Source organism: Hipposideros armiger, unplaced genomic scaffold (assembly GCF_001890085.2).
Source record: "Hipposideros armiger isolate ML-2016 unplaced genomic scaffold, ASM189008v1 scaffold_279, whole genome shotgun sequence".
NCBI lineage: Eukaryota > Metazoa > Chordata > Mammalia > Chiroptera > Hipposideridae > Hipposideros > Hipposideros armiger.
Genome location: NW_017731629.1, coordinates 1,284,161 through 1,295,457, shown reverse-complemented (window position 1 = coordinate 1,295,457; position 11,297 = coordinate 1,284,161). Strand labels below are relative to the sequence as shown.

The 11,297-nt window shown below is 48.5% G+C and overlaps 1 protein-coding gene across 2 annotated transcripts; it reads right to left on the bottom strand.

Annotated features, from left to right (window-relative positions):
- Positions 1 to 371: 371 nt before the first annotated feature.
- LOC109390792 (protein FAM133-like) lies at positions 372 to 5,359 on the bottom strand. Of its 2 annotated transcripts, none has more exons than XM_019657724.1 (5): positions 5,249 to 5,359; positions 3,910 to 3,959; positions 2,935 to 3,032; positions 2,437 to 2,526; positions 372 to 1,698 (listed from the first exon to the last, which is right to left on the bottom strand). In XM_019657724.1, exons 2-5 carry the CDS (start codon positions 3,926 to 3,928, stop codon positions 1,654 to 1,656), a joined length of 252 nt encoding a protein of 83 aa, XP_019513269.1. In that variant the 5' UTR covers positions 3,929 to 3,959; positions 5,249 to 5,359; the 3' UTR covers positions 372 to 1,653. The 2 variants fall into 2 exon arrangements, with proteins under 2 accessions (XP_019513269.1, XP_019513268.1); XM_019657723.1 differs by having other exon boundaries at positions 2,437 to 2,529; positions 5,249 to 5,354.
- Between the last annotated feature and the right edge of the window lie 5,938 nt (positions 5,360 to 11,297).

Genomic DNA, 11,297 nt, shown 5'->3' with positions numbered 1-11,297 from the left:
GCTGAGTTAGTTGGGAATCATCTTTGCAAGAGGCAGAAACCCAGTGAAGCTTGCCCAGGCGTAAAGGTGAATGGGGGAAGATTCGGGGATATTTCAGGGAAGGCAAGGGCCCCTGCCAGCTGGACCTTGGGAAAAGCTGGAAAAATACGGAGAGCCAGGGAAGGGGCTGTCTCTCTTTTATCACTTCTGTCTCTCTGAACCTCTCTCTCACTCTCCGCCCCACCACCACCACCCCATTCCAGTCTCTCCCTCTCTGTCTCTCATGTGCGTCTCTCTCCATCTCTTTATGTCTATGTCTCTCTGATCTTCATTCCAATCTCTTTCACCCTCTAAGAGTTTCTCTCCCTCCCCACCCCCCACCCCCCCTCTCTCTCATTGTACATCTCCCACATCTTGTTTGTTTCTCTCTGCAGGCCGTCTTTCTCTGCCTGCTCATCAGCAGCAAGGAAATACGCCTCGGAGGGCTGGAGTAATGCGAAAGGCATCAACGCCTCGGCAGTACTTTATCTTCCAGCCCTGCCTGGGGAGGACCCAAGGGCCATTCTTCTCATCTTCTGGCTTCAGGATCTGGGGCCTCCTGGCAGAGTCTAGGATTGACTCACTCCTGCCCAGGTCCTACTTATTTCTGGAAGGTGAGTACAAGTTCAAGAGAGTATCTTGGAAGCACTCCCATTGACCTAGAATCCGGCCATTAAAAGCCCAGGAGGTATAATGGGAGAAGCAGAGGAGGAGTGGTTTGCCCTACTGGCCCCCTTTCCGTTATGTGGACATAAGATCCATGGCCTCTGGTTTAAACGACTGAGGCCCAGAGAAGCCGCTTGAGGGAGAAAGAGGCTGAAAGTGTCCCCTGCTTGGGTCTTGAGCTCTCCGTGCAGTGATCAGAGCTGAGCAGAAGATGGAGCCAAACACCTTGGAAACCTAAACAGTGTTACTGTGTGGGTTATTTCCAGAGCTACAGGTGCAGAAAGTAAACCAGGAAGGCAGTGGCAGATGGGCTCAGGGTCTCTCAGCGGCAGGGCTGGGATCCAACCCCCATCTCCTGCGCCTGGGAACAACAGGTATCCTTCTACCCCTCTCTCCTCTCTGCGTGTGTCACAGGATTCTGGTCAAGCCAGGTTTGTTCCCAGATGCCCTGATCTATTTATAGTTCTTTTGTGTTAGGTTGATGGGGGCTGGAGAGGGCCCTGAGGGCGGCACAGTGAACTTCAAGTGGTTGGGCTCAGGGTTTTCATGCGTTTCCTGAGTGGATAGGCGACATGTCAAACACTGGATATTTGACCCTCTCCTTTTCCCACCCACCCATCCACCCACTCCACAGCTGTGTTGACTTTGGGCGATCTGTTTCTCATCTGTAATTTAGAATGATGATACTACAGACCTAATGGGTTGTTTGTGGGGTTACAGGAAAGAACTGCGAACAGCTCTGAGCACCGTGACTGAGGTATAGCAGGGGCTCAATAAATTATAGTATTAGGGTTTTGTTGTTGCTAGGGACACTATATCAAAAATCACCTAAATGAAACCACAGAGCAAGGATGAATGTGATAGGCTTGACTCGTGTAAGTGGACAAGTTCATCGTGTGACAGCCCTTCACTCGCTCGCCCCTGACAGCCCTTTTTCTCCCGGGCGCCCATGGCAGCTGGTTCCCGCAATTAATTGAAGCGTTTCTTCTCTTTCTTGGTGATCATCTCCTGGCTCTGTGGGACAAGGAGAAAAGAATTCAGACCTTGCCCAGGAGATAAGGCAGGGGTGGGGGCTGCACGGCCAAAGCCGGTGGGAGCTCCAGGGAAGTCACAGGGGGATCCCAAGCCCCGACCTCCTTCACACCCTGAATTCCTCCAGAATTCAGTTGTCATTCCCTGCTGTTTCCATCTCACTCTCTGCTCCAGGTGAAACGCCCTCGTCCCTTTATGCCTTGGACCTTCTCCTACAGATTTATCAGGGCCTGTCAGAGAACTTTGTCTCCTCAGAGCCCACGCTCATCACTGGCTTCCAGCACACGGCTCTCTGGTGTCTGCTTTTGCAGGTCTAGATGTTGCTCCAGAGAGACCCAAAGCTCTTTTAGAGACAGGGATGGCACTTTCTCCCCTTGTCTCCTCCGTAATGTCCGGCTTAAGGCCAGGAACTCAGCCTGCTTAGGGCAGTGGAAGGAGCACTGTGCTAGGAATCAAAAGACCCTAGTCTGAGGCCCGGCTCTGCTCTCACACCTGTCTGCCTCTGGGCACTCCCTCCTGCCATCCTGGGGTGACATCAGCCATTCAGCCAGAGCCTCCCAATGAGTTCGCTTCTGCCCTGGGATTTGGCAGTTCTGGGACCAACCCCACTCTGCTCTGACTCTTGGGGTGACCTCTGCCCAGTCCCTTCTCCCTTGAGGACTCAGTTTCCCTGGTGCTTTGGTGCGCTGCGAGTCCTGCCCACAGGCGGGTGCCTCTTACCAGCCCTCGTGCAGTCTCCTCATCGCTGCTGCTGCTGCTGCTACTGCTGCTGCTGCTGCTGCTGCTATCACCCTCACTGCCTTTGTCCTCCTGCTAGGGAGACACGATGCCAGTGTGGAAGTCCTGGGGCTGCGCCAGGTTCTCCCCCAGCATCCTGTGCGCTCACTGTCCTCAGAGGACTTCCCCTCTCCTCCAGACCCTACTCGGTAATTTAACGTAAGTGGGTTTGGAATCCCCCCATATGGCCATTTAACATTGCCTCGTTCATTCACAAAGCACTGAAGTCACTTCACAGTTAGCCAACAACTTGATCCCTGGGTCCTCTTATCCCTGAGCAGAGCCAGCTCCTCATATCCCGGGACATCTGCCTGCCAGGAACAGCGCAAACCTGGACAGCACAGTTGCCCCAGATGGCGTCTCCACAGGAGCTGGTGGCTGTGAGCAGGTCAAGCCCCATTTCCCGACTGTTCTGACCCAGCAGGGGTACAAGAGCCTCACCATCTGCTCCCCCTTCTGCTGCTCCTCACATGGTTTAGTCTTCAGCCTCCTCTTCTCTATCTGCCGCTCCTTCTCTTTGTCATTATCTTTGCCAAACCCTGGAGCGTGGGGTGGAGGAAAAGCGGGCTCAGGTGAGAGGCTGGCTTGACGGTTGTGACCTGAAATTCTCAGGGCCGGCTTCCTGCATGGTCACCTCTCTCTTTTCCCCTCCTCCTGTTGCACATGCAGTTGTTCTGTTTTGTTTTTTTGTTTTGTTTGTTTTTTTCCGCTTTCTCAAAGCATTTTCACACCTACGAGTATTATTCTATTTAAACCTTGCTGCCATTCTCAGAAGTGGGTATGAAACAGATTATGGACCCATTTTACAGAAAGGGGAACTGAGGTCTGGAGAAGGCAAGTAACATCTCTAAAAACATACAATGACATTGGTGCCATGGTGTGACTGAAATCTTGGATTGCTTCCTCCCATCCAGGGTCCTTCCCCAACCAAGTAGAGCGTGATTGCTGTTGAAGAAACGTGCCCCCAATCAACATGGAGTGGTGCCCTATAGTTAAGTTCTTCCCCCAGGAGGGACCTCGAACCTCTGATAAGCACTGCACACGCTGGGGGCTCCTATGGGCTGCACAAAGGGATGCTGGTCACCTGGTGTACGTAATGACAAGTGAGTGACCATGCGCATGCACGTGACATGCATGAGCTCATCCATGCAAACTTTAACAACTCACAGATGTAAGTGAGTGGCCATTTCTGCCTCTAGCTGCCATGGCCTCTGACCCCAGTATTATTGGTCTGTGACTCCAAACTTCCTGATAAACATTTTTTTTCTGTAAATCCTAATCAGACCTCTGGTGACTCTGGGGAAGAGTTTCTGCTGAGCTGGCCCCTTGTCCCACCATGACCCAAGTCACAGTCTCCTGACGGACATGCCGAGGATACAGAGAAAAAAAAAAAATCCAATGCAAGCAGGCACTCACACTTTAGGATAGAATCCATTATGACTGAGATATCTTCTGTGCACACCAACCTGAGAATAGAATAACAGCAGCTGGCATCTTCCTGACACATTACAGAGTGCAGAGCACACTGTCTTCTATGATGGGCACATCAGCCCTCTGAGGTCCCCATGGTCAGTGCACAGGACAGAGGAGGAAACAGAGGCCCAGGGAGGTGAATTTCCCAAGAACCCACAGGGAGGCAGTGCTCACCGCGTTCCCTTTGGCTACAAACCTCAGCTATCTCCTGACAAAAGGAGATGAGTCAGGCGGAGACCCAGGGTCGGCTGCAGAGTAAAGGCCCTTTCACAATCCATAAGCTCTTGCTGTTTTCTATTCTCTGTCTCCCTCAGCAAGGCTTTGGCCTCAAAGGGCTCCCCTTCTTGGACAGAGTCCCCAACAAGGAGGATGCCTCTAACACAGGGAACACAGGCTCCAGGGGCCCACAGCCCTGGACACCTTGTTTTGAAGACAGAGCAAGGGTCACTAGGACCTGCCCCTCCATTCTCCATGATGCCATCTCGCTGCCCATCAAAGCCTGGAGGAACTGGACTTTCTCTGGGTGGCCTTAGTGGATAGAACTAGGAACAGTGGGTGAAATGTATACAGAGGCAGATTCCAGCTCCACACAAGGCAGAACTTTCTTAAAGTCAGAGCTGTTCTAAAATGGAATAGGCCGTCTCCTGAAGTGGTGAGCTTCCCAACACTAGGGGCAACCAACTGGCTAGGAATATCATAGCACAGAGTTCCTCAAAGTGTAGCCCACCTACCTCAGCATGAGTGGTCTGGGAGGATTCTCAAAGGGGCAGATTCCTGGGACCCACTGAATCAGACACTGAGAGCAGGCCCAGGAATCTGCCTTTTGAACAAGCCACCAGTGGGTTCTGATGTAGGATTCTGACTCACAAATGAAAGTCTGAGATTTTAGCTCTAGAAGAATACTGGATGGAATTTGCTCCCTTTCATCTCTGAACTTCTATGATTCTAGCGTTCTATGAAATATATGTCTTCCCTGGGTGTTTATGTACAATAAGGTGCATCCTGAAGACAAATGACTTTTCAGATACAAAGTTACCACTCCATGATGGAAGACAGACAACAGAGGAGATAGTTGGGGGCAGGCAGACAGACCACAAAGGCAGCTGTTAATCCTGCCTGCTTCTCTCCCTAGTCCTGACCTGAAGTGACAACCTAACATCCTAGGTCCCTGGCTATTTAAGACTCAGTGGTCCCATCTAATTTCATCTCACTTCCCTTGCATCCCAGGCCCAAATTCCATAGTCTCAGGAATCAAATTGAACAGAGAAAAACATCTACTTACCGATCTGAAGCTGGAAGGCAAACTGCTCTGTCTGTGCTCGGCTAGCAAATGCTTTCTGGGGCCCTCTCTAAAGTTTTTATACTCTCTCCCCTTCTGGTTTTCAGCCCGGAAGTGGACAAACTGGTTGTACAAATGTCCTCAGGCATCACAGTCAGACCATGGCAAATGTTTCCAGCCAGCGCCTGGGGCCCAATCCCGCCCCCACCACCCGCCTCCCTCCCTCACCCCTTGATCTCCCTGTCAGCTTCAGGGCGTACTTTCCGAAAACTGGACACACTCTGCCAGCCTTAACAATGCTCTCCCCTCAGACCCAGTAATGCGGCTTCCAGAAATAATCATGTACGTATTAAAAGATGTGTATACAATGGTATCAACTTAGAGCATTAGCAAAATAATAAAGAAAACAGAATATTGGCTGACTCATAGATAGCACTTACTTGTTTCATTTCCTAAATGCTATTCCTATATCAATTTATGAAATGAATTAAATCCTCATAGTGACCGATGAGCCAGGTTTTATGATTATCCCCAGTTTAGAACTTGTACATCGACTTTCAGTAAATGAAAAACCATTGGAAAAAACTCAGTGTCTAAGGATAGGGGGTTCGTCCGATAAATTATGGAGTGTCCTTAAAATAGATTATGAAACTCTTATAAATAAAATAAGGTTAAAAAGTATTTAATGAGCCACAAACATGTTTGGTAATATAAAAAAAGAAATGAAATTATATTCTATATGATTAAATTTTGGGTGAGTGGGAATACGAAAGAAAAAATACCATGGGAGGACCTTGGCAGGAAAGGCATTCCAAACCCTGCATGTAGCTGGGGTTTGGAAAGCTAGGTAGGGGACTAGGGCAGGCTGCTCCCCGCTGGAAGCTGCGTGAGCTGCTGTCACTCACAATTCCCAGGTAAGGAGGCCCAGAGGGGGCATCTTGAGATACTCAGCATTGACTGAAAGTCTAAAGATCCCTGTTAGCTTTTGACTGTTACAAACTACAGGGTGAGCATAGCCAAGTCCTATCCCCTCTCTGGGCCTCAGTTTCCCCATTTGTACAAAGATGGTGATAACACCTTCCCTGACTCTCCCATTAGCCAGGCTGGAGATGCAACGCTCAAGTGAAGGCTTGAGATATGGGACTCCTAAGGGGACCAGGGAGCAAAGCTGGGGCTCTCTCTACTGACCATTTACTGAGTTCTTAATACGGGCCAGAGACTATGCTACAGGCTCACAAAGCACATTCAGGGTCAGCTTCGTGGGTGTGCGACCTGTACAATCACACAAGGCACATGCTCAGAAGGGCCTACACTTGGAGGCTCACTGCACTGTGGTCGCCATCTTGAAATGCTTAATAATTTTAGGTTTGGATTTAGCTCCTATAAGCAAAGTCAGATGGGACAATGAAACGTGCTGGGGGCTAAACGCCTCGGCTCACCCATGGCACTATTCGCTTAGTCTTGAGGTGGGGCCTCAGGCCACTGTGAGGGTCTGCACTCACCCAGCAAGTGTCTCTGTGGGTGAGGAAGCACACACTCCATAGCAAATAAAAAAGCAATGACAGGCCAAGAGAGGGACCATGGAAGAAGGTACAAAGCTCTATTCCTGCATTTTGAACAAGGAACGCCACATTCTCTTTGCACTGGAGCCTGCAAATTAAGTAACCAACCCTGGATATATTTAAAACATCTCTATAAGGGATGTGCTCATTTTATTCCATTTCACAGGCAAGAAAGTTGCGCTTACAGGGTCCTTGCCCAAGGCAGCAAAACTGAAGTAGCTTAGACAGAATTTAAACCCAGGTCAACTTGATCCCAGAGCCTGTGACTCTGACACTGCGCTGCTGGCAGTGAGGAGGCTGCATGGGTGGGGAGCCCCTCCAGAGCTGTAGCCACTCAACCACAGTCAAGGTCACCATGGTTCACACACCAAGGTCAGCCTCTTACCTGGACATAGAAGGCAGAGCCCACCTGGGGATGGTGAGGGGATTAGGAAAACCCTCACACCTCAAAATACTCTATCAGCTGAGGGGTGCTTGCCTGATCCTCTAGGTTAACCGTTTCATCAGGCCGAAGAGGTTCTCCAAAAAGCCCACAGGGAACTCATTTCAGCAGAGCCACCTACAAGTTGAGTGACCTTGGTCACTCCTCTAGACGCCTCAGACCTCAGGTGCCTCATCTTAAAATGGGAGTGGAAATGCTTATATGGAAGTTCCTTACAAATGAAAGGTGTACTGCTGTCACCAGACACCACCCGACTTCGCCTGCGTCGGCAAGCACTGGCCAGAAGTTGGCTCTTTTTACTGTACTGATGGTTTTTCGATGCGAGAGCTGATGTATTATAGGCAACTGGGGAATAGAAATGTAGCAACTGCATCTTCTGGGGGCTGGAGATCGGGGGGCGGGGGGGGGCTCCAAATGCTTTGTTCAAGATTCCAGATCTCTTCCTACCACACTCTCTACATTAAATCTCTAAGCAAAACTCATTATTCATTAACTGGATGGGGGCGGGGCAGGGAACTGAAGTCCAACCTGCAGCTTTGACTGCGGGATGAAGGAAATAAGCAGAATCCAGCAGGTTTGAACTGGTTGGGTGGCTGGAATGAAGTTTGGTCACAGTTTACTTCACCGGGCAGCCGCATTCCTCACTCACAAACCAGAAATTTAGGGTTCCTCAACTAGGAAGCATGACCACCAATGGGGACATCAAGGGCAGAGGGCAGGAGGGGAGCAGATTCTGAACTGGCATTGCGTTCCCAGGGCTTTATCACCCTACCCTCACTCTGGAAGGTAGGGTATTACTGTTCACATTCTATGTGGAGGCAACACTCTTGGAGTGGGTAGCCATTTACTCAAGACTATCTTTTGACATTCTAGGCCTTATGGTGCCATTCTCCTTAAAGTGCCATCATATATTGGGTTGTCAGAAAAGTCATGACGCATTTTTGCAACGAAAAACATAGAAAAAATACGTCATGACTTTTCCGACAACCCAATACATTAAAGAGATGAACAAGATGTCACGAGGCAAACAGAGCCAGATCTTAATACTCCCATCTTATGGGTGAGGAAACTGAGATTTCCCCCCTCTCAAAAAAAAAACCCACAAAAGGACTAAAGCCAGAAGCCCAGTTTCTCCACTCTCAGCCTCCATGAGGTCCCAGAGCCTCACCACGAAGACAGAAACAAATCCAGCTTGCAGATTATCAGGAAGCTTTTTGGGCCTCGCATCCTCTGACATGTTAGCCATACTCTCAGAGCTCACACTGATGGAGTGGTGACTACGGCCAAGCACATGTGTACATCACCTCATCCAACTCTGTGAGGCAGGTGCCATCCCCATTTCACAGACCATGAAACCGAGGTGCGGAGAGGTTGAACAATTCACCAGGTCATGCAGCCAGTAAGAGGTGGAGCCAGGATGTGAGCTGAGGCTACCTGACTCCAGAGCTCGCCCGCCCTCTGAAACATTTTGCTGTTCCTCCTCCTTCGGTGGGGAGTGGGGAAAGGATTGCAAGTCAAAGGGGAATTTAAATGGCCACTGACAGTGATGGGTCTGCCTATTCTAGGTAGCAATGTTCCTTCACCCCAATTCCATTTGAGTGGCCCCTCTTTTAAGCTATGCCAACCCTGAAGATATAGGGGAACCAAGAACCAGTCAAAAAGGTCTCCTCCTTAAATTCTGAGGAACTACAAGATGCAGAAGAAAAACCTTATCAGTATTTTTTGTTTATCGTGTATTCTCTCTCCTCTAGCATTGGATCTTGGTATCTCCCTTCCACCTTGGCCATGAGTGCATCCTGGCCTGTAGTCCTTTCTAGTTCCTTAACTAGAAAAGCACCAGCTGCTTTTCCAGGTGGGCGTTATGTGCACTTGAATGAGCCGGCACACAGACATTTTATTTATCCCCTGGCCTGTGTTTTAGGTAATCAAAAGAGGCAGGTTATACTATGCAGTCAACCAACAGGACTCTTTAGAGGCCCAAACGCTATTGGAGAGAAAGGGCTTGTTTTTCACATTCAATCAGGATATAATGGGAAGGCCTAAGTTAAGTCACGTCCCTTTGAAGGGTGAAAAATCATTCAGTTACCTCTCTGTCCCTCAGCCTGCCCAAGCTTATCATTTAACCCGTAGGGCAAAATTGGTAGAGCTTGAATTATTTCTTTACTCCGCCATGTTGAGTTCAGGTCAGAATGAGCTCATTGGAGCCGTGGAGAATCCAAACCCACTGGCCTGATCTCTTTTGGCTGAGAACCAAGACGTGGTCAGTGCAGTGGTTATGAAAACAGGCAGAGCAGGTAGTGAATCTGTTCCACTGCCTTCACTGTGTGACCTCAGGCTCATGTCCTAACTTCGGCAGGCCACAAGTGTCCTCATCTGTAGCTAGAGAGAACAGTTCCGGCTTTGAGGGGCTGTTGTGACGATAAGTGAAATAACGCATTTAAAACCGTCAGCACAGTGGCCTGGCATGGAATAATCACTCAATTAATATTAGCTATTATCGTTGAGAGTAATAGATTGAAAGTGTCTCCCTATCAATCCTGTGAGTTAGGGGCTGAGCCAGAATTGAAACCCAGCTGTCCTGGGTAGCTGCTGTCAAAACCTTTGCTTATAAACGGCTTTTGTTTAATTTCTAATGCTTCTTTCACCTGTTTGATACAGGATATGGCTTTAGTGATGCTGAAAACATAATTCTATAAACCTCTTTTCCACTAAATTGGTATATTTCAATGAAGCATGATATATCAGATTTGTCCAGGAAACCTTCTCAAACTCCTGCATTCCTCTCACCTCACTTTGAAGCCTGCTACCAAAGTACCTGATTGTGAAGAGAAGCCAGATAGAGCCACCCTTGCCACCATTCCTACTTCTGAGTGCCTGTGAAAGGGACATTCACTTGGGGGAGAGGACCCCTAGGTCTTTGTTAAATCCAGGAAGTGGGCGTTTCCTCCCTCTGACTCCCTAGGCCCAAAGCCTTCCTCCAGCAACACAAGAATCCCTCCTGTGGCCCTGTTAAAACCATATCTGCCTACCCCCACCCCCAACCGCCCTTCCTAATCCCTGGCAACTATTAATCAGTTCTCCATGTCTGTAATGTTGTCATTTCACTGTTATAGAAATGGACTTATACAGCATGTAATATTTCGGGATTGGATTTTTTTTCACTCAGCATAATTCCTTGGAGTTTCATCCAAGTTCTTACATGTATCAATAGTTTGTTCCTTTCAATTGCTGAGTAGTAATCCATTGTGTGGATGTACCCCCGTTTGTTCAATCACCCACCCAGTTGAAGGACACCTGCATAGTGTCCGGTTTGGGGCTATCACAGAAAAAGCCACGAACATTCATGTACTCCTCTCCTTTTGGTCACTGATTCATACAGATGCTCTGACTTCACTGAGGTCTCTGTTCCTGCTGTTGCAAACATGACTTGTCACCACACTGTCCTTTCTACGCCAATTTCTAGGGGCTTTGGATAATCTGCCCAGATGCTCCCCTAGACAGGCACCTCCAAGCTTTTCTCCTAGAAGAAATAAAATAGAACAAACGATACAAGTTTGGAAGCCAGACAACCTGGGTTCACACCGCAGGGGCTCTGCCATTTACTGTTGTGAAATCTCAAGCAAGTCACTTAACTCTCTGAATCAGCTTCATACTCATCATCATCAAGTAGCTAATAGTTGTTTTCTTCACTCACAGCTTATAGAGGCAGTGTAATGTAATAGGTCAAAACAGGGAGTCTGATACTACAAGCAACTTATTTAACCTCTCTGTGCCTCAGTTTTTCCATCTGTAAATAGGCATGCTAATAGTTCCTATCTCATGATGAGGCTTAAATTAATACATGCAAAGTGTTCAGAACAGTGCCTGGCACAGTGTCTACTATGCATTAGCTCATATTGCTATGTGGCCGGCACTAATCTAAGCACTTCACACAGGTTATTTCATTTAATCCTATCAATGACTTTATAATACAAGTGCTGTTATGAGATCGACTTTATAGATGACAAAACTGCAATTTACGGGATTAAGTCACTTGCTCATGAACATT